At 37.1% G+C, this 23,094-nt stretch overlaps 2 protein-coding genes across 3 annotated transcripts; both read left to right on the top strand.

Annotated features, from left to right (window-relative positions):
- Positions 1-6,835: 6,835 nt before the first annotated feature.
- LOC138889268 (uncharacterized) lies at positions 6,836-7,841 on the top strand. The gene is made up of 3 exons (XM_070172551.1): positions 6,836-6,862; positions 6,950-7,540; positions 7,644-7,841. The coding sequence occupies exons 1-3, from the start codon at positions 6,836-6,838 to the stop codon at positions 7,839-7,841; spliced, it is 816 nt and encodes a 271-aa protein (XP_070028652.1).
- Positions 7,842-9,890: 2,049 nt separating this feature from the next.
- Positions 9,891-15,032, top strand: LOC104213956 (uncharacterized). Of its 2 annotated transcripts, none has more exons than XM_009763530.2 (6): positions 9,891-10,253; positions 11,167-11,344; positions 12,500-12,597; positions 13,641-13,737; positions 14,374-14,459; positions 14,587-15,032. In XM_009763530.2, the coding sequence occupies exons 1-6, from the start codon at positions 10,032-10,034 to the stop codon at positions 14,638-14,640; spliced, it is 735 nt and encodes a 244-aa protein (XP_009761832.1). In that variant the 5' UTR covers positions 9,891-10,031; the 3' UTR covers positions 14,641-15,032. The 2 variants fall into 2 exon arrangements, with proteins under 2 accessions (XP_009761832.1, XP_009761834.1); XM_009763532.2 differs by lacking the exon at positions 14,587-15,032 and adding an exon at positions 13,855-13,896 and having other exon boundaries at positions 9,904-10,253.
- The last annotated feature ends 8,062 nt before the right edge of the window (positions 15,033-23,094 follow it).

Here is a 23,094-nt window from a genome sequence, read left to right as displayed (position 1 = left end):
CCAAATATTCTAATATACGGATTCAGAAATTAAGAGTTAGACACTAACTAGTCTTTCAAAATCTGAAAAGATTCCCTTTGCTTCTGTCCGTTGATTGTTGTTGGTGTTTCTGGATTTTTGTCTTGATTTTAAAATCTGTCACTAAGTTTTCTCGTTGCTGGTTGTTACTGGTTGTTGGGGTTGTTGTTGTTGTATGCTACTGAATTTCTGCTGATCTCTCTTTTCTTTTGCTTCCAATATCAGGTACACAACTGACACGCTGGTTATTGTAAACCGAAATATGAAGCATGAATACGAAAAATGAAGAGTTGAAATTCTAAATTTAATTTAATTATATTCTGAATTTTATTTGTATGTATAAATTATTTAGCTTGCAAAAAAATCAGAATCATGTAGCTATTTAATATATATAGTGGAACATCCGACGATAGCTTAACGGATGAACTATCTATATATTGCCTAAAAATAAATAAATGGTGTAGTAACTCCGTCTAGTCAAAAAATTCAAACGAATAGGCCATTTAGGAACTTGGTAGGAATATTGTTTAGTTAAATAATATTGGTTAATTTCAGCATGTAAATGGTCTAGGATTAAAATTAGATTGTTAAGTTTTTTTTTTAATTTAACAAACTGAGAACATGCCTAGTTTAATGTAACTAGGTAGTAACATGTGAAAAAGACGACTCAGGTCTAGTTTTATGTCATACACGTTGGGCCTGGGCCCGCAGTGGCAACGGGCTGTCATGTTTGCATCATTTTCAGATTTTATGAATCATATTCGAAACCCATCTATTACAACTCAAGCATGTAAATAAATTTAAACATTTTCTCTTTTATTTTGTAGAGACAAATTTAATAAGAGAAAAATGTAGGCATTTTAGGATTGTCCTTTAAAAATAAAATGAGATGAGCCTCGCCCAATAAAATGCACCAATTGCGGGTCCCTCAATAAATGTTTAATTGAATATTTAGAATTCGGGATGGACTGTTTAGTGAATTCCACGCTCTTACCCAGAAATAATAATACGCTAATCGCTTTAGGCACGATTTTAATAATAATACATTCCTAAACACGGGTGCGCATTTATGCGACCCAAATTCAAATCCCAAAATATTGAATAAAAATACGTTCCGGATCGCGGGTGCATTTTATGTGATGCAATCCAAAGACATGTTTTTAAACGATGTTCACATTCTTTTAAAAATATAATAATAAAAGCGGTAAAGAGTTAAAAATTTGCACATGAGCTCATAATTGTATAAAAATCAGATATTTAAGCCAAATATGACAGTTGAGCGACCGTGCTAGAACCACGGAACTCGGGAATGCCTAACACCTTCTCTCGGGTTAACAGAATTCCTTATCCGGATTTCTGGTTCGCGGACTGTAATACAGAGTCATTCTTTTCCTCGATTCATGGATTAAATTGGTGACTTGGGACACTCTAAATCTCCCAAGTGGCGACTCTGAAATAAATAAATAAATCCCGTTTCGATTGTCCTTTAATTGGAAAAAACTCCTACGTCCCTCGCGGGGGACGGAAAAAGGAGGTGTGACAGCTCTGGCATCGTCCGTTCTCTACGGCTTGGGGCTTGTGTTGGGCCTGTATTAGGGCAGGCCGATTTCTTTTGCAGTAGGGCCATTCGTCCAAGCCCAATGTTCTTTAATTCCACCCGCTCATCTCCCTGATTGTTGGTCTTTTAGTTTTAAATTGATCCAAAATTTTAGTCTTAAAAGTGTTGATAATTCTGTCCTCTAATTAATTGAATTCTCACTAGATACATTACGAGGTAAGCCATATCCATTAGAATATAACTTATGGCCCTCTGAAGCCTAGTTTGAATGTCTCTTTAATTTAGAATTAAAGTGCGCCATGCCAAACAAAAATGACAATTGCATGGCCCTCATTTAATTAATCTTGTATTGATCCTTAGAATTTGAGGCGCGTCATTTAGCCAATTTCCATGGCCCTCGCGAAATTAATCTCGTAGTTGCTTTAGGCGCGTATTTTTAATAATATTACCTTCCTTAAACTCAGGTGTGCATTTCATGTGACTCAACTCTAAATCTCACAACATTGAATAAGATGTGTTTCGGATTGCAAGTGCATTTCATGTGGCGCGATCCGAAGACATGTTTTATACGACGTTAAATCTTCTTTAAAAAATAATTAAAAGCGTTTTAATAAGTTAAAATGTACCATAGGCTAATACATGTATTAAAATCAAATAATAGGCCACTTATACTAGTTTGAGCGACTGTGCTAGAACCACGGAATCCGGGGGTGCCTAACACCTTCCCTCGGGTTAACAGAACTCTTTACTCAGAATTTTTGGTTCGCAGACTTCAAAAGGAAAGTCGAATTTTCCTCGATTTGGGATTTAAAATAAACCGGTGACTTGGGACACCAGAAAACAAACCATCTCAACTGGCGACTCTGAAAAAAAAAATGAATAATAATCTCATTTCGAATAATGTCACTTAAAATGGAAAAACTCCCTTGTGCTACCTTCGGGCAGTAAAAAGGAGGTGTGATAGTTACAATATTTTCTTTCTTTCTCTCTACTTTGATACATCCCATTCTCTTCCCCCATCCCATTAAAATTTCCAATTCTCTTCCTCTTCTCTGTCTAGTTCGCTTGCGATTTCTCCTCCGTCGATACAACATTATGAATTTCCCCCGACTTGTACAAAATATATTTGTATGATGTAGTTTCCCCATTTGCTGAAAATGGTTAGCTTCCCGGAGTTGTACCGTACAAAATCCATGAAGTGCTCATCTTGTCTTCACCAACCATGGAAATATGCACCTGAAAGAGTGAGATGACTAAATTTGTAATACTAGCCATATGGTCTAAAAGCTTAAACACTCATCGATCTAATCGACCTCAACCGGATTCTCCGATGTATCTTCATCGTTCAGCAATTCCTCTGGAAATTCACCCCCGAGGATTATAACCATAAAGAAGATATGCAGATGCTCATCATGAATTTGAAGTATTTCAAACGCAAGACTCATCCCCTCCACCAGATTGTTATCTAAAAAATTTCATTTCTTATTCATCAATTTCTTTCTTCTACTATTCAAGCTCATGCTCTAAGATTTTTTTTCATTGTAATTCAGTGTATTTCGTTGTATTCCATGTATTTCATTGTATTCACTGTCTTTTTTCTCATTGTATTTCAATATATCCCGTTGTATTCTATGTATTTCATTGTATTCATTGTCTCGCTATATGCTATGAATGTATTCATAAGTTTTTTTTAATTAATATAATTTATGTATTTAGATGTATTATATAATTTCTATGAAGATTGCTATATTTTTTGGGTATTTTTCGGTTGAGAATCTTTTTTATAACTGAAAATGCAAAATGTGTGTGTTATAAGTGAGTTTGTTGAGTTATATTAAGAGTCTATTATGTTAATTAATTCACTTTCCCTTTTAAAAATAGTGTAGTCCCCTATTTCATGTCGTGAATATAGTCGAATACAATAATCTGTCCAGTTGTAATCACATGTTTCACTCATAGGCGGACCCAGGATTTGAGCACGGCAGGGGCACCACTGTATGCTAATCACTAGCGATAAAATTTGGCGTGCAACTCTTTAAAAACTTAATGATTATAATGACTTATCATCCAAGTATAAACAAAAAGTTCTAAAGAAAGAAAGCATCGAACAAAGAGAGATCTTTGCAAAGTGGGTGTTATGGGAAGGAAGGAAAATGTTTGATTAAGCATGTTTCACACTTTAAAATTTTTAGTTTATTTTTAATAAAAAAAGGAGTCACGATCAAAAGGACATTCAAACTTTGAAGAAATCAAGATTAAGAGTATGTTAATAGTAAAAAAACTAAAGAAGAGTCTTAAACTCGTAGTTTTTATTGCTAAGTCGGAGTCAAAGTAATTGATGAAGAAAGTTGTGGTATAAGGATTTGTATTTTTCTATTTGTAGAGTAATAAGTTTCAATTTGAAGCCTTTAATTTTAAGACATGAATTTAAAAAATAATAATAATTAACTATTATGTATTAGAAGTTAGAACTAAACTTTAATTGAATTCAAAAGAAAAAGAATAAATTAAAACAATTTGTTATTAAGTACATAAAGCTACGTTGTATTCATTCAATGAGCTAAAAACACTTAAGGAGGGACTCGAACCCGGATCATTCAGCAAACAAGGGACTTTAAGCCGCCCAACAAAACCACTTCTTTCGTCCACCTTTTTGTTTCAAGGGGCACCACTAAAATATTTAAGGGATCCTATATATATGTACATATATATATATATATATATGTACATATATATATATATATAATATACAAGGTTTTTGCCGAGATTAACGGGGTCCCATGACCCCTCTACATGCAACGTAGGTCCGCCTCTGGTTTCACTCCATGAATACAGTCGAATACAACAACTAATTAGCTAGACTTCCCTAATTCACGCCTATTTTTGCTATTGTATTCATGAATACAATAGCTTAAATACATCAAATACATCTTATAACCACGTAAAAGGTATCTATAATCCGTAATATAGCAAATGATATCTATAGATGACTAATTACTACTTAAAGATAGTGCTTTATGAAAATTTCCCATAAATTTTCACAAGTGAGTGGTCTGAGAAGAGTAGCGTGTATGAAGATCTTACCCTCCTAGCAGCAGTAGCCAATGGATTTGGAAGCGCGCCCGGACATCCCCGACTGTGATCCAGGTTCCATCTTTCTTGTATTGTATCCGCTCATATCTATTTACTGTTGCCTTGACGACAATTTTGATTGGATTAATTGCTTTTTCTATTTTTTCTATTAGTGTTTTAAGCTTAAAATTTCCTCTATTCATTTTACTTCTGTGTTTGCATAGGGGTAGTTTTGTAGACGTGGTAGATCCATTGTTCTAGTGCCTACTCGTGTTTCTCTTCTCGTAGTCATTCCTTTGAGTTGTTTTTAGCTCTTGGGTTCGTAGCTTGTTGTCCTTCATTCCTAATACCTTTTGCTTATAGTGGCGGTAGTGAACGATGAGAGAGCAAGGTCATGTCCTCTGGCGGGGGCTAGGGGTGGGGTCCAAGGGTAGGTAATAACTAGGGATTATGGTTCATTTTACACTCCTTCTTACTTGAGTTTTGATTAAAGATGTGTACAAAATAATCCCAAAGCTTACATGGTGTACTTGTTTGCAGGGTTTGGTAAAAAAGGTAACAATCATGCAAAACCAACTCAAAAAAGAGTGAAACATGCACAAGTACCAAGAACAAGTCCAGGCACAGTGCAACAGGTCCACTGCGGCCGCACTCCATTTAGTGCGGTCCGCAGTGAGGAGGTTCAGAGAGGTGATATTTCGGAGACTCAAGTATTGCGGCCACAAAGTATTTAATGCGGACTGCAATGGACTCACCGCGGCCGCACTCGATATTGTGCAGTCCGCAAAGAAGGAGTTCAGAGAATTGAAGTTTTGGAGATTAATGCCAATGCGGTCCGCGGTACTTTTAGTGCGGACCGCAACAGAAGCCACCGCTGCCGCGGTGCATTTTGTGCGGCCCGCGGTGGCCAAGTTTAGAGAGCAGAGTTTAAAGCCAAGAAGCCTCACTGCGGTCACACTCGATTTTGTGCGGACCGCACTACCCCCCGTAGGGGTATTTTTGTTCAGAAAATTCGACCTAGTATAAATAGTTTTTTCCCCCCTTTTTAGGTCATCAGTTGTATTTTGACTTTGAGTTGCGCTCGTGAACAGGGTTTCTTAACCATTTTGAGTAATTTTAGAGTAGTTTTATCATTGAATCTTCAAGTATTAGCTTGTAATTAAATATTATGAGTTTTTCTTCATCTATTTCTCAGTTTTCTTCTATTATCATGAGTAGCTAGACCCATTAGCTAGGGTTGTGGCTCAACCCTAGTGTGAGTATTTGACGGGTCTTGTGTTTTAAGGCTTGAATGTCTCTGGGTGTTTGATATTTGGACTAATTTATGGTTTTAATGTTGAATTAGTAGTTGCAAACACTAATTTGTGCCTATTTGACTTGGGTTCTTCTTGAGAAAGAGAACTTGAGTCTAGGAAAATTAGTCCAACAAGGAATTGGGACGTATTCAAGAGATTGATAGCCCCAATTAAATGGTTAAACCTAGAGATAGTAATACCCGACTTGAACCTAAATTGCTTGCACAAATTATCATACCTAATTGGTCTTGAGAAAGTCAATTAGGGCAAAATCACTCAAACTACCGAGAGGTATAGAGTGAGAAGTTTAGTGCATTGGTTATATTGTAATCCCCAACATGACAACCTCGCCTTAGACTCGAGAACCCGTCAAACATCCACCTAGGAGAAAGTCACTTCTCTAGTGCCTCCGTAATTATTTAGACAACCTTTAAGTATTTCACTCTTAGCTTAATTTAGCATCTTATTAGCATTAAATTAGAAGTAATCAAAAGACCAACTATGATTAGAAGTGCAATTAAGAGCAATTACGCATCCCTAATTTAGATAGGAACCCAATTCCCATTTCTAGCTTCCTGTGGAAATCGATCCCAACCATCTCGGGTAAAAGCTGTTTCGACCACTCTCGCTACTTTGTAGTGGTGCAGGGTTGACACCGATCAGTAAGAAGGGGGGGTAAGAAAGCCTCTAGATTGAGAACTAGGTCTTGGAACATTGGGGCGTTGACGGGAAGTCTATAGAGTTAGCTAAGATTCTTCAGAAAAGGAAGATCAACATAGCGTGTATTCAGGAGACTAGATGGAAGGGTACCAGGGCACGAGATGTAGACAGGTTTAAACTATGGTACTCATGGAGCGCATGGGGCAAGAATGGGGTATGTATTCTAGTAAACATGGACCTCAGGGAGCTCGTGGTTGAGGTTAGGAGGGTAAATGATAGGTTGATGAGTATTAAGTTGGTAGTTGGTGGGTTTACTGTAAACGTGATTAGTGCATACGCTCCTTAGGTAGGTTTGAACCAGGAGGTTGATAAGCAATTTTGGGATGATTTGGACGAGATGGTGCTTAGTATCCCGCACACAGAGAAGTTGTTCATTGGCAAAGATTTCAATGGTCATATTGGGGCTAGTTCTAGGTGTTATGATGATGTGCATGGCGGGTATGATTTTGGGGATAAGAATGAGAGAGGTAATTTACTGTTGGATTTTGCTAGAGCTTTTGATTTGGTTATAGCTAACTTGAGTTTCCCGAAGAGAGAAGAGCACCTGGTCACTTTTCGAAATTCAATAGGTAAGACTCCGATTGATTACCTTATTTGCAGGAAATGCGATAATGGTCTGTGCACTGACTGCAAGGTCATCCGGAGTGAGCACCTAACGACTTTGCATAGGCTCATAGTTATGGACCTGGAGATCAAGAGGAGCAAGAGGAAGAGGGCGTGGTGTATGCAACCTGAGATCAAGTGGGGTAACTTGACCAAGGACAAAGCTCAGGAGTTAGGGGAGAAGTTGTTGGCTATGAGGGTCTGGATGAGTGTAGGGGGCGCGTCTAGTATGTGGTCCATGACTGCAGATTGCATTAGGGTAGCTGCTAGAGAGGTCTTAGGGGTCACAAAGGGTTCTCCTAGGTCATAAAGGGAACTGGTGGTGGAATGGAGATGTTTAAGGTAAAGTGGAAGCTAAGAAAACTGCTTATTCGAAGCTAGTAGAGAGTACAAACGAGGAGGAAAAAAGGACTTATCAGGAGTGTTACATAAAGGCAAAGAAAGAGGCAAAGTTAGCAATTACGACGACTAAGAACGCAACATTTGCTCATTTATACGAGGAGCTCGAGGGCAAAGGTGGGGACAAGAGGTTGTACCGGTTGGCCAAGGCGAGGGAAAGGAAGCCCGTGACTTAGACCAAGTCAAGTGCATCAAGGATGAGGATGGTAAAATGTTGATGGACGAGGCACTCATTAGGAGAAGATGGCAGACACACTTACATAAACTGTTGAATGAGGAGGGGATAGATGCATTGTGCTGGGTGAGTTGGAGCACTTCGAGAGTCGGCGGGATTTTGGGTACTGTAGACGGATTACGGTATAGGAGGTGGAAGGATCGATGCATAAGGTGTGCAGGGGCAGAGCAGTGGGGTCAGACGAAATCCCGGTGGAATTCTGGAAGAGCGCGGGGGTGGGCAGGTTTGGAGTGGCTCACTAGGCTGTTTAATGTTATTTTAAGGCAAAAAAGATGCCTGAAGAGTGGAGGTGGAGTACAATGGTTACGCTTTACAAGAACAAGGGTGATATCCAAAATTGCAACAATTATAGAGGTATCAAGTTATTGAGTCACACTATGAAGGTTTGGGAGAGAATGGTGGAGGCCAGGGTGAGGAGGTGCGTGTTTATTTTCGAGAATCAGTTTGGATTTATGCCGGGGTGTTCGACTACAAAAATGATTCATCTGGTAAGGAGATTAGTGGAGCAGTACAGGGAAAGGAATAAGGATTTACATATGGTGTTTATTGACATTGAGAAGGCATACGATAAAGTTCTGAGGGAGATCCTATAGAGGTATTTGGAGTTTAACAACTTTCTAGTAGAGTACATTAGAGTGATTAAGGATATGTATGATGATGATAAGACTCGGGTGAGGACTGTGGGTGGTGACTCAGACCATTTTCCTGTGGTGATAGGGTTGCACCAGGGATCGGCTCTTAGCCCATTTTTGTTTGCCTTGGCGATGGATGTACTGTCGCGTCACATCCAAGGGGAGGTGCCTTGGTGCATGCTATTTACTGATGACATAGTGTTGATAGACGAGACGCGTATCGGAGTTAACGCGAGGTTGGAGCTTTGGAGACAGACCTTGGAGTCTAAAGGTTTCAAATTGAGTAGAACCAAGACGGAATACTTGGAGTGCAAATTCAGTGAGACCCATGATGCATACGTAGAAGTTAAGCTTGATGCTCAAGTTATCTCCAAGAGAGTGAGTTTTAAGTATCTCGGGTCTATTATCCAGGGTAACAAGGAGATTGATGAAGATGTCACACATCGCATCGGAGCAGGGTGGATGAAGTGGAGGCTCGCTTCCGGTGTTCTATGTGATAAGAATGTGCCGTTAAGACTTAAAGGGTAAGTTTTATCGAGTGGTGGTTCGACCTGTTATGCTGTATGTGGCTGAGTGTTGGCTAGTCAAGAACTCCCACGTGCAGAAGATAAGAGTAGCAGAGATGAGGATATTGAGATGGATGTGTGGGTGTACCAGGCGAGATAGAATTAGGAATGAAGCTATCCGGGATAGAGTGGGAGTAGCCTCCGTGGAGGACAAGATGCGGGAGTCGCGACTGAGATGGTTCGGACATGTTAGGAGAAGAAGTATTAATGCCCCTGTCATGAGGTGTGAGAGGTTGGCCATGAAGAGTTTGAGGAGAGGTCGAGGTAGGCCTAAGAAGTACTAGGGAGAAGTGATTAGGCATGACATGGCGATGCTTCAGCTCACTGAGGACATGACACTTGATAGGAGGGTGTGGAGTTCGAGGATTAAGGTAGAAGGTTAGTAGGTAGTTTATAGTGTTCACCGATAGACTTAGTAGCATGCATTTCCCTTCATATTCTTTGATTTTATTACAGTATGTGATTTTTTCGCCTCAGGTATTGTATTCCGTGTTGCTATTATTGGATATTGTTTTCCTTCCTTGGTTCCCTCTTCTTCTTCTTGCCCTTACTGAGCCGAGGGTCTAATGGAAATAATCTCTCTACCTGCATTAAGTAGGGTAAGATCTGCGTACAGACTACTCTCCCTAGACCCCACATATTAAGATCAAACTGGGTTTGTTGTTGTACTTATAAATCATTCGGCCCATTAATCAGAACGCTCTTTTTTCCACTGGGCTTTAGCCCATTTCTCTAATGCACCGTTTCGTATTTTCTAGTTGTTTCAACCAATACGTATATATTTCTTGATTTTTTTTTTCACATCGCTTTTGCGAAAAATAAAATAAAATCACATCAAAATAATTCCCCCGACTTCTGTCCCCCCCTCCCCCCCCCCGCCCACACAAAATCCCTAATTCTGCGATCGGAAATCCCTAATTTACCGGCGTTGCAATGTCGACGGTGCGTTCAACGTCCGCGGCAGCTAATTCATCGTCGTCGCAGTACACTTACTCAAACGGCACATACTTTCCGACGCCGTTTCATCTCCAACAACAACCTCCTCCTCAGCCCTACATCGGCGCTGCTCCTCCCCCCGTACAACTTCCTGGTCCTTCCGTCTATCCTGCTCCTTCTCCTATTCCGGGCGTTTACACTTTGCCTCAGTTTCAACAAGTAAGTGCTCCAAATATCAGCAAATGTTAATTGCAAAAAAAGGAAGAAATATGAAAATTATGAACTTTTATTTCTGAATTTCGGTCTTTGTACGTAACGACGGGCGAAATTGCAATTGGTTGTTAATTCTTACATTTTGATTTCGTTGGAGTCACGCTAATGTCCATAGAAAGTTTAATTGATTAATAACTTGTGGAGTAAGTAATTATGTAAGTCATTTGTTTTTCATTTTTGCTCCCTTTTCTAGTTATTTTTGACAAATGTTTGAGAATTTGGCGGGTATTTTGTAAAATCTTTCCTGGGAAGTTGTTGAGAGTTTTTTTTTATAGAGTTTAATAAGATATACACTACACTATCAGGTCACCTAAAGTATATCTACAAGTAAGCCTCCATAAAATAGGGCAGGTTAGCTGCTGCCACAATAGGTAAATGTGACTTGACAGTATAAATTTTTGTTACACTGACAGTATATAGAGCTTAAAATCTTTTTTATAAGGGTAATGGAGCTTTTGATTCTTTTTGTTAGCTCCTGGGCAGGTTTTTGTTATATTGTAATGGAGCTAACATTGATCCTTCTTGTAACTTTTGCATCTTCTTGATGCTTGCAATGAAGCAACTTATCTCATCAAAAAAAAAAAAAAATCTTTTTTATAAGGGTGGTGCCTGGGCCAGCTTGCTTGCTTGCTGAGAATATCTGCGCCTATGTTTGTGTGTATGTGCATGGTAGAATATCTTGACGCCAATTAGAAGCTTGTTAGTTTCGTTTTAGGAGGAGAACAGAAGAAAATCTCAATAGAAGTATTTGCATCAGGCCTTTGTACATATGTTACTTTGTATGTTAAGCTAGTGGCTTGTATTGAAAAAAGAAGGTATGTTTTGTCATGTTTGTAATGTACATAATACTTGCGGACAGGCTCAGCAGTTATTCCAAAGAGATGCTCAGACAATCACACCTGAGGCACTTGAAAATGTGAAAGCTGCACTTGCAAGCAGCGAAATTGAGCACAAAGCTGAGGCCAAGAAGAAAGCTGTACCTCGTAAGGCAGCAGGACTAAGTTGGGAAGATCCTACTCTAGCAGAGTGGCCAGAGAGTAAGCATAATTTCCTATTTCTTTATTTTTTCCTTGACTCGATGTGCCTCATGGTACTAAAATCTGTTTATTTATTCTTCTGTTTTTTTTTTGGGTGGGTGGGGGTGGGGGTGGGGTTACTCTAGTTCTCTCTCCTCATAGTCTTTGCTAGTTTTAACATCAGTTGAACTGGATTCTATCTTGAACTGAATTTCCACTAAAAAGTAAGTAAAAGTAATCAGTTATATTTCTTATTATAATCAAAAGTTAACAGTTATATTTGATTTTCAAAATGGATTCAGCTTTTCCTTCGAAACGTCTCCTATTAGAGTATGTTACCATATATACAAGGTTCAACTATAAAATATGATATTGTGTATAAGGTAATGTAGCTTGTCAGAGTAGGCGAACAATGCGTATATAAGGAACTAATTAAGTATCAAGGAAGTAATTTTATCTCCTCTTTTCTCTCTGCTTATTGTTTTTAGGTCGAGTACTATTCTTGAATTTTCTTGATGCACTCTCGTTTTAACATAGGAACTTTGTTGCAGAGTATGAGGAGACTCACAGAGCGAATAGGTGAATAACAGATTGGAAGGGACAAGAAATGGTGGTGAATACTGACATGATTAAGTTGAAATCCCAGGGTTAATTGTAGTTAACATGGTTATGACAGATAATTGAAAAGTTTAGGATGAATTAGCCTATCTTGACTGCATAACCAATTACTAGATGCCTATAATGAGTGTTTATAAAAGGTTTTAACTTTCTGAATAAACCAGTGCGGATGAAAGAAGCATGAATAGAAAGTAAATATACTATATGAATTCGTCTTACTTAAGTTATGGGGCGTTTTGTGTCTTGTCTATCTAAATGCACTTCTTTTTCTGGAGGTGTTTAGAGAAGAGAATGTGCAGGAGAAAACCTGCAAGGTAATCTATCTGATCTTACATGTTTGAATATTATGCTTTACTGGTCCACTTTCATGGATTGTGGTCTTGCAAGTGATATCATTTTTTAACCCAATTATCTTTTGCTGTTGGTTTTCTGGTCGCTTCCTTCCATGATGGCTGTTTGCACTTGTTTTCCTGTGGTTATTGTGTCTTTTGCTGTTACGATTGGTGCAAATCCTAGTACAGTGGAATAACTAAGTTTCCTTTTCGTATGGTGTCACAGATGATTATCGTCTATTCTGTGGTGATCTTGGGAATGAGGTGAATGATGATGTCCTATCAAAAGCCTTTTCAAGGTTTCCAACCTTTAACATGGCTAAGGTAAGCTCTATTAGATCATTCACTTTCTTTCAATAATCTTACATTTTTATGTATACATGAGCACTGGTATTTCTGGTCATGAAGGGAGAGATTTTGGTCCCCTAGAAGTTTAATTATTTTCTTCTTTTTTAATATCATATATCTGCTTCCTGAATCTTAAAAAAGCTAGAAATGTTTATAAATGCATCGACTATTGATAGTTTGCATATGTCTATAGTGTATGCGTGCATCGAGTTTTGAGATAGACTTCTCCTTACTTTTGACTGCTTTCAAATTGGAGTTCAATAATTTTCAATGATTGAAAATTGAAGAGAATATATTAGTAGTGTCACTGTAGGACCAATATTCCTCAAGTTGTATGTTTTTTTTGTGTGTGTTCTTATCTGGTTATCCGTTTTTTGGTGGGGTACACCGAATACATGGATGATGACTTAGTTCTGTATGTGCTTACGTGTATTTGCATAAAATGAAGAACATAAGGAGCATCTAAATGAGAAGACTCTAGAGTGGTGGCATCTAATTGGGAAGATTGTAATGGTGGTGAACTGGTGATACCTTACCTCGAAGTCTAATTGTAATTTGTTTATTGCCCAAAACTGCAGTAGTTAATGCGTTATAAAAAAGTGTAGCTTAGTTATATTTCAAGATCCATCATGCTGATGTTATTATAATTCCTTTCTTTCTGCCTTGATCTGAAAAGATTAAAAAAATGAAGTATTTTATATTCGCCTTGGACAAGGTGGGTTGCTCTGATGGTAAGCACCCTCCACTTCCAACCAAGAGGTTGTGAGTTCGAGTCACCCCAAGAGCAAGGTGGGGAGTTCTTGAAGGGAAGGATACCGAGGGTCTATTGGAAACAAACTCTCTATCCTAGGACAGGGGTAAGGTCTGCATACACACTAACCTCCCCAGACCCCACTTGTGGGATTATACTGGGTTAATTTATTTATTTTATATTCGCCTTGCTCTCTTCGAATTTTGTTGTATAATTGTAAGTTGTAGCTTGTAAGGTTCAGTAACAAAGGGATTATGCATGTTGACAGGTTGTGAGAGACAAGCGGACTGGTAAAACCAAGGGATATGGATTTGTGAGTTTTTCCAACCCATTAGACCTTGCGGCAGCACTTAAAGAAATGAACGGTAAGCTATCTGTTAATCAAGATATGGATGTGTAGTTTCTTATTGTGCTTAAGGTACACTGGCATAATCAATATATTAAATGACACAACTTGATAAAATTGGGTCTGTCACTGCTAGGTGATCTGCTTTTACCTTCTTGAAGACCACTGCTTATAAATGGTATGGATGGTAGCTTTCAGTTGGATCTAACATTTTCCTAGACCATTTGGTTGATGCCATGTGTGGGTTTCTTTGGTCCCCCTTTTTTGATGTCTTCATGTCAAATGATAGTGTTGATAGAGTGTCCTCTACAGGCCCCTGGTTTTTTATTTGAATTTATAATTGCCCTCCCCTAGTCCCCTCTCCTCTCTAAATAAATAAAAAAAAGGAATGGTCAAGGAAACAAGGAACAGAACTTTACTGGAAACAAGATTTAGTACTGCTTCTGAAGTCGGTTTAGGCAAAGAAAAAAAGGGTTAAGAAAAGACAACATCAACCAAGCCTGTATGAGAGAATTTCAGAAGTCTGGTTTCTTGTGGAGTTCGCAAAATGGGGATACATGAATGTGTGATGTGGCAGTTGTTTTAGTTATTGCATTGGTAATGATAATATTACACCCAGATGCCTAATAAGGTGGTAATTCATGTTTGATTTCAGGGAAGTATGTTGGAAACCGGCCGATCAAACTTCGCAAGAGTAAGTGGCAAGAGAGGATTGACTACGAAGCTCTGGAAAGTTCGAAGGTGAGGGTTTTTGCGTGGCGATTGGCCTACTTATAATATACATCTTGATAGTTGGCACTATCTAACTTCTACTTATCAAAATGGCATTAACTGACTACTTTTTTGTGGATGTTGGATCTCGTGGCAGAACCGATCACATAAGAAACCAAAGCTAACAAAGAAGAGTATATTGCACAAGTGAGTGCCAACCATGATAATGGGTCAAGCGTCAAGATACTTGAGACATATTTTAAATGTGTGTTAATCAATTTCTTCACCATTGTTGCTGTCCGAGAAAGCAGGGACAGATGACAGTCCTAGGACACATAAATACTATTTGAACCTCTGCAATTTGTTATTCACAATGCTGTATCCATCAGTTGCTGGTTAATGTATTTCTTCCTCCTTTTAAGAGCTCTAGGAGAGTTCTGAATGATTGAATCCTTTTGGCAACCATAGATTTGTGGATGGGGAAACTGTTGTAGTTTGGAAACTTTGGTTCGTTCACAAGATAAATTGCAGTTTCATACTTTCATTAATGTATCAGTTGAATTGAAGGATGATGAATGTATGGTCCGATGTTTGTGCAATTAATCAACTGAAAACAACTCTTGCTAGATATAATGCCTAATATAGATGTCAATGGATATTTAAAAATTATTTTTAGGTTTATTTTAATAAAATCGTAAGTTTTTATATAAGTTTATAATTGCACCGTTAATTAGGGTAGACCGAAAAAATATCGAACCATACCGAATAAATTTACATGTGAGAAACATATTTATATATTAAGTTTAAAAAAGCATTAAATTTCTCTTGGGCCTTGGAATTATGAAAAAAAGTTACAAGCCAACAAGTAATTAAACTCAAAATCCTAATTTCTAAATTTATTATGTCACTCCTACTTAAACTAAATTATTTTCAGCATATTCACTAGCAAGACAAAGTATTCTAGCGATTATTAGTAGCAAATTACAATGTATTGAATATGTTTCCTTTCGTATGATTTAGATTTTTTTGTTTTGAATATTTAATCTTCTTTAGACTTTATTCTTGAGTCCCAACTTGGTTAATATTTTTCCACTCGTGTGATTTATATTTTTTTTAATCTTTGTTTAGTTTTTTTTTACGTTGATGTAAAATAGTTAAGAATCTATGCTCTCTGGTCATCTTTCATGTTTTCTTAATTCATCACCCTTTAAACAATAAAAATGCCTAGAGAGTTTTGTTAAGTCTTATAAAAGTATGTATGTTATTGCATTCTACTTGTACTAGTGACTTTTACATGAAATTTACAATATTACTGAAAATTGAGCAAACCGTACGGATAACGAAGAGAAACTGACATTTGAAAAGTCTAATTTTGGTTATACATAATAGAATAACCGAAAAATTAGTATGGTACAAATTTTGTAAAATAACCGGCCGAACCGAACCGTTGACACCCTGCAGACGATGACTAAGTTTTAATCCCAATTTCCTTTGCCTCCGTTTTGTTTTGTTTAAACTCCCGTAGATTTTGAAAGATGGTGGCTTTTTGATACAATTTTCATTTATGCGATTGTAGGTCTACCTCATCATGTTTCTGTTAAGGATGTAGTAGATATGTCCTAGATCCAATATCATATTTGATAATTTGAACATATTTTTGTGAACGTTATTTGATATAAAAATATATGGCATCTGATATTCTTTTATCATAGTTATTATTAATTGTTTGATTAACTTGATAAGGTCCTTGATTAACTTTTGAGACTTGTCATCATGATGGAGATCATGATAATGAGAGTAAAGTTTCTTATAATTTAATCTAAATTTGTTCTTGATCGTAGGATTATTAATTTGGACATTAGTAATCCGGTTAGATCAATATTTATGTGATTGTCTTTATGGAATAAAGATTAGTTGATCTCATTAATTAAATCACATAGATAGATGATGCATATAGAGATATGATCATTGAACCGACTCATTGAGTAATTCCTAATGGTTAGAATTATCATAAACTGTCAATAGGATATTCTCTTGAAAAATGTAATGTAAGAGTTTCCTTTGACCCGAGATCATCATAGTAATTGACAAGTTATTTACTGTGCTTTGATACTAGATACCTATGGCTCTAGGGAGATAGTTGAAAGGATATTGGGTACGATTAAATACTTATAGAATTAGTGATTGATCAAGATGGAATCTGTCAACTCTTGGTAATGAGTTTAAGCTCCATGTTGTCATGAATTATAAACGACCAAACTAAGACTTTGGCCAGGACAATTGAATGAAAGAAGAAAATAGTTTCTTAGGTCATTCAATGGTCGATTATATTTGACATGAACACATAGTTGGTCGCCTATTAGGATTTGACAGTTAAACCATATTCTAAGGTGACTCAGAGCTATAAGGACAGAAGGAATTACTACACTATTCTTTTACTGGTTCTTGAGAGTAAATTGTATACTTCATGCTATCCGGTCGTTAAGGAGTGTTGCTAGACGCCACCCTTGATTAGTATATTGATGTGATCAATTTACTACCGGCTTAGTATTGAACCTATGGGGTCGCACACTAACGAGTGTTCTGATCTTTGCTAAAGGATTAATTACTTTATTATTTGATAATTAAATTAAAGAATTTAATTAGTCAAATATATTTAGTTATTAGTCCAAATAAAATATTATTATATTCTTTGCTAGCACAGAGGATATAATTAATATTGTGAACAAATTAAAGTTTTCTATCTGGAATAGAAAATTAAATTATATTTCTTGGTTTATATATATATGTGTGTGTGGTATATATAATTAGTACTTACTTTATATAAGATATGTTATATAAAATGTTAATAAAAAAGTTGATGGAAACTTATTAGTGAAATCCAATGTGAAATTGGATTCACGTATTAAGGTCCATAAAGGACTAAGATAAAAAAATTCCAATGGAAAACTTTACGTAAGTCTATTTTTGGAACTAGACTTGTACCCAAGGTAATTAACTACCTTGACCAATAGAAAAAGGTTTAGGTAATAATATAAAAGGGGCCATGGAAAAGTGGCGTAGGTGGTCTATTGAAAATACACTTTCACATTAAAAAGTTCTTTGAAGAAACTAAAAACTATAAGAGATATATTCTTGACAAGAAAATCAATTTCCTTTGTTGCATTTTTCATTCAATTTGTTCACCGGTTTCGTTGATCAAAGAGTTGATAGCAAGAATCAATCTCAGTGTGGATACTTATAGAGTCTTCGCACTATCGAAGAATTTTTGAAACTAGACTCTCTTCACCAAGTACGTCTTAGATATGATCTTTGACATGTAAGATCTAATCTTTGACATGTAATTAGATTTTAAACACGAAAAGATTTTGTCATTATCTTCCGATGCGTGTTACGAAAACCTATACGCAATCCTCGGTTTCGACACAATCAACCATCATAGTCTCACCTGACCGCTGCTTTGGTTTGCATTGAACATAGCTAGATGAACCTCCTTAGACGTCCTCTCAACTGTCTTCATGAGGTGCTACTTGCACTTGATGACTAATTTGATTATTTTAATTTGATTATTTTAATTTTCTATGGTTACTTCCTGATGATAGGCTATAATTACGTGTTTTAGTTGATTATTACACTCTAATTTACTGCACTTTAGTTGAGTTTGCGCTTTAATCGCTAGTGTTTTGCACTAATTATGTGTTTTATGCCTTGTAGGTGTGATTCCGAGATATATAGATGTTATGGAATGAATTTAAATGATTTGAAGCTTTGAAGTCTGAGTAAAAGCTCAAGGAATTAAGCTGGGATCGTGTTCGGGGGTCAAATTTGATAGTTGAGAACAAACGAAGACTCGATGAGGCATATTGCGCACTGTCTAGTACAATACACATAACTCTTTACTCAGAACTCCATTTTGGCTCCATAATATATGGTTGGAAATATAACTCAAAGGTCTACAACTTTCATGTTTTGCGTTTTTTCAAATTCCAAACGGAACAGAATGAAAAACTGCGGTTTCACCGCGACCGCGGCAGAACCGCGGCAGAGTGCAAACGCAGAAAATTGAAGAATCAGAGGCCATGTTTGGCCGCGGTTTGACCGCGACCGCGGTAGAACCGCGGCAGGAGGCGGAAATTTCAGGGATTAAAGTGCAAAACACGAGATTTTTAGCCCAAAACCCTATTTTAAACACTAGACTCCGCCCAAGAGAGGCATGTATTGTTTTGGAGAGTATTTTTGGAAGAAGAACAAGTGTGAGAGATCACCCAAAACATCTTGGTTTCTTCTTCTCTTTATTTTTCTTGCAAGTTTTATGATGAATATTGTTTTAGTTTATTTACCCAATGTTTATGAGTAGCTAAATCTTTTGTTCTAAGGTTTTGATGGAACCTATTTGGGGATGAACTTCTTGTTTATGTGAATACAAATTGCTAGTCTCAATCTTTATTTGTTCAACTTTGTGTATGTTGTAGTTAATTGACAGGATCCTCAATTAACTGTGCCTATTTAGTGTGCATAACTTGGGAGAGAGTGCAAATTTAGGTTATTGTTGAACAACACCACTCCCAAAGTATAAGAGGGATCTATAACTGCGGGTTTAAAGGCGTGATTAGGGATAACGAAGTCTTGGGTGCAATCTTAAGTGAACAGTGTTAATTAAAGCTAGCTAGTGTATCTTGGGAGAGTGCAATAGTATATTACTGTGATTATTCGGGAGAGATTTATGGTAAGAAAAATGTTCATGATTGATAGAGGTGTGTTAGGAAATTTGTATGAAGCATAAACACAAGGGATTCCATCAATAGGGGAAGTCATTACCTTAGCGTCTTCTCATTATTGTTTACAACATTAGCATCCTTAGTTTACAGCTGTTTATTTACGTGCAATTTTAGTTATTGAAGACACCATCAACTGTGATTCAAACGTTTGGGGAAATTGGTTCTCAAGAGTTTAGTAGTTCTAAAGATAGTGATTGATAGGTTAATTCTCTGTGGATTCGACTCTGGGCAGAATACTCAGGTTATATTTGCAACGTCTGCATTGTCCTTTTTATAAGGCATAGTTGGGCGTGATCAAATTTTGGCGCCGTTGCCGGGGACTTAACAGAATTATCAATTACCATGGATAAAAATACAAAAATTCTTAGTGTGGTCAGTTTTCTCTATACCCAACTTGTGAATATTTGTGTAATTAATTTTTCTTACCTTAGTCTATTTTTATTGTTTGGGTCTTGTTTATTTTTTTAGTTTTGAAAAATGGCATCATATAATAAAAATTGGTGGGATGGTAGTTGTCCATACTGTGATGACCCTTGTCTTTATTGTGGAGGACCACACTCGTGGCAAAATTGTTTAAATTTTCCCGGGGGTGGATTGTACGCACAATCTCAAACCCATGAGTGGAGTATTCGTGATAAGTGTGGTTTTCAAAATGGTCATTGGGATGATTGTGTTGATTGGTCATTCCCTTCCCCACAATAGAATCAGCTATGATGATTCTATTGTTTTTGATGAAAATGATAGGGTTAACGAATTGGAAGAAGTTGAGCATGGCCGAAAGGGAGAGTTCAAGCTCATGTTGGAGTGCTTACTTGAAGGAGGACACAAAGAACAAAGTGCTTTGAAGGAGCTTTTGGAAAATAATCTCCAAAATTCCTTGGCACTTAATCAAAACCAAGAACTCTCAAATGCCCAAAATGAGAAAATAATGCTCATATTGGAAACCATTATTGAAAATGAGGAAGAATGTGAGCTAAAATTTGAAGAGTCAAGAATTGAACCTCCGCCAACCGACCCCATGAGTACCAATGATGCCGAGAAAAACATGGACTTAGAATCAACCGGTGTAAATAAAAATCTGGTTGAGAATGACTCTAGTCCGGGGGAAGAAGAGGATGTCAGAATAGAAAAATTGCAAAATGAAGGTTTGAAGTCACATTCCAAGCATTTTTCAACATTAGAATTGTGTAGTGATAGAAAAATTGAACTACATGAGTCCGTGAGGGACTGCGGGGAGGAAAGGAAACAACCATACATTTTACATTTTGAGGAAACAAAAAACCAAAATGACATTCCTCACATGAGAGCCAAGAAGTGCAAAATGAAGAATTTAAGGCTCGGCTCGATAATCAACTTACCACCCCCTATCGCTCGTGGTCACAAGCTTGATTCCAAGCTAGGTGCACAGTTCATATCGTCCAAGTGGCGAGAAAAGTGGTAAAATTGTTTGCGTCGTGCGGCGACTTTAAATCAAGCGCTTGTTGGGAGGCAACCCTATTTTATTTTATTTTATTTTATTTTTATTTATTATTGTATTATTCTTGTAGTGTAGATTTTTTATTTTAGGAACATGAAACACAAAGCCATTGGAAGGATGTAACAACAAACCATTGGTTGGAACTAAGTGTGAGATACCCGCACGAAGGACCAAGATTGGGAGAAGTCTGAGTACCCCATGAGCTGCTAGTGTGTCGGCCTTTGGCCTACCAGGGAGTTTCTTTTACCCTCTTATTAGTATGGTGTGCATTGGGGACAATGCACAATTTTAAGTGTGGGGTGAGAGACTTGCCTTGATACTGTATTGTAGTGTACATAGACATGGAACATGTTGTAATATTGTATATGTGTTGTTGCGTATAGTTGACTGTACTCACATTAGGAGTAACTGACTTGGCCCAACGACGGACGCTTGTCGACGGGTCTCTTGAGGGTCAAAGTCGGATCTAAAAATAAAAAAATAAAAAAACAAACAAACAAAGGTACATGACTCTTCTTGAGGAAACCACTTGGACAATACTCTTGAGGGAAGTAGTCCATGTAGCTTCTTTTTATTTTATTTTATTATTCTTTTCTAGGTAGTGTAGTAATTCCCTATTGGTTTTTCTTTAAACCATGGTTCTTTTCCAAGGGTCTTATTTGAACCGGGTGTAGTTAGTTTTTTTTTGGAGTAGGAGCCATTATGTTGTGTTTTGAAGTGAAGCAGTATCTCTTGACTTTGTTATGCCTTGAGAATAGTGAGTACTTTGGTTGTGACGCTTAGGCTCAGTTTTTGACTCTTGTAGAAGTACCTTAAATTGTATTATCTTAACTTTGCTCAACTGCTTTGACTAGAGTGTCTTGATGAATCCAATCCTGAGTGAGTTATGTGCCATGCGTGTGTGAGGTTTGTTGTATTTTGTGCATTGCATTTGATGTCTAGAACTTGCCCTGTGTGTTTGCAAAGCGAAATAGTAGTTTTGTTCAGTCTTGGAAGTGATATAGGCATTTCTTTGTTGAGCCAGATATGTATATTTTACCCGCCTAATTGTTATGTATCGTAGTTAACCCCTTTGAGCATGTAATCTAGTTTCTTTGTAAACCACATTACAAGCCTTAACCATTTGTTTGAATTAACCATCTATTTGAACCATTGTAATCTCTCATGCGCACTTGAATTGTTATGAACTTTCTAAAAGTTAAAGTGTGGGGTGGTTGGTTTGGCTTTTGAGTGAAACCAATGAAATAATGAGAAAGGTGCACTGATTTGAAAAAGCAAGAGCCACTTGAATTAAAGAAAAAAGGAAAAAAAATATTCTTTGATAGTGGCGACTCTTGATATAATTGTGCTTAAATAATTTGGGAGTTGATGTATATTGATGTGAAGGTGGAGTTTGGTTTGACATAAGTATGGGGTTTGAATGTTAAATTATATGTATTAAAGTGCTTAGGGAGGTGTAGTCACTCTTATATCTAAATGTATCTTACCTGTCCCGTAGCCTACATTACAACCAAATAAAGTCCTAATTGATCCTAGATTGAATGAGCTCGATTAGTGGAGTAGTACACTACGGGCAAGCTTATGGTGCATCTTTTGTGGCATATGAATATTATTTCTGAGAGTGAGTAAATTCTTTCTATCTTGAGTTCCTAAGTGTTCTTAAATTTTATTGTGTGGAACCACTTTCTTTTTGTTGTGTAAGGGCACTTGATTCATGAAGGAAAGGTAATGTCAGTGACCTCTATATTAGAGTAAGTGGGTGAGTTGTGAATAATGCGTGGTACTTGTGAGTCAAATCTTGAGGTGAAGATGTTACACTTTTGTGCTTAGTCTATTTTAAATATTCTTCGTGTGATGAGTTAGGAAAATTGCTTTAAAAAGGTCGTGTCTATATAAAGTGTAGTTTGATTACTCGAGGATGAGTAATGGTTTAAGTGTGGGGTGTTGATGATCGGCTATAATTATGTGTTTTAGTTGATTATTACACTCTAATTTACTGTACTTTAGTTGAGTTTGCGCTTTAATCGCTAGTGTTTTGCACTAATTATGTATTTTATGCCTTGTAGGTGTGATTCCGAGATATATAGATGTTATGGAATGAATTTAAGTGATTTGAAGCTTTGAAGTCTGAGTAAAAGCTCAAGGAATTAAGCCGGGATCGTGTTCGGGGGTCAAATTTGATAGTTGAGAACAAACGAAGACTCGATGAGGCATATTGCGCACTGTCTAGTAAAATGCACATAACTCTTTACTCAGAACTCCATTTTAGCTCCATAATATATGGTTGGAAATATAACTCAAAGGGATACAACTTTCATGTTTTGCGTTTTTCCAAATTCCAAACGGAACAGGATGAAAAATCGCAGTTTCACCGCGACCACGGCAGAGTGCAAACGCAGACAATTGAAGA

Source organism: Nicotiana sylvestris, chromosome 4 (genome assembly GCF_000393655.2).
Source record: "Nicotiana sylvestris chromosome 4, ASM39365v2, whole genome shotgun sequence".
NCBI lineage: Eukaryota > Viridiplantae > Streptophyta > Magnoliopsida > Solanales > Solanaceae > Nicotiana > Nicotiana sylvestris.
The sequence above is the reverse complement of the archived record's forward strand: the minus strand, read 5'-3'. Positions and strand labels throughout refer to the sequence as shown.

Excerpts from the sequence above, each read along its gene's own strand:
- LOC138889268 (XM_070172551.1), top strand. The coding sequence starts at position 6,836 with ATGGACCTCAGGGAGCTCGTGGTTGAG. Across the intron at positions 6,863-6,949 it reads TCAGGGAGCTCGTGGTTGAG|GTAGGTTTGAACCAGGAGGT; the intron begins GTTAGGAGGGTA and ends TACGCTCCTTAG. Across the intron at positions 7,541-7,643 it reads TTAGGGTAGCTGCTAGAGAG|CTAGTAGAGAGTACAAACGA; the intron begins GTCTTAGGGGTC and ends GCTTATTCGAAG.
- LOC104213956 (XM_009763530.2), top strand. The coding sequence starts at position 10,032 with ATGTCGACGGTGCGTTCAACGTCCGCGGCAGCTAATTCATCGTCGTCG. Across the intron at positions 10,254-11,166 it reads CTTTGCCTCAGTTTCAACAA|GCTCAGCAGTTATTCCAAAG; the intron begins GTAAGTGCTCCA and ends ACTTGCGGACAG. Across the intron at positions 12,598-13,640 it reads CAACCTTTAACATGGCTAAG|GTTGTGAGAGACAAGCGGAC; the intron begins GTAAGCTCTATT and ends GCATGTTGACAG.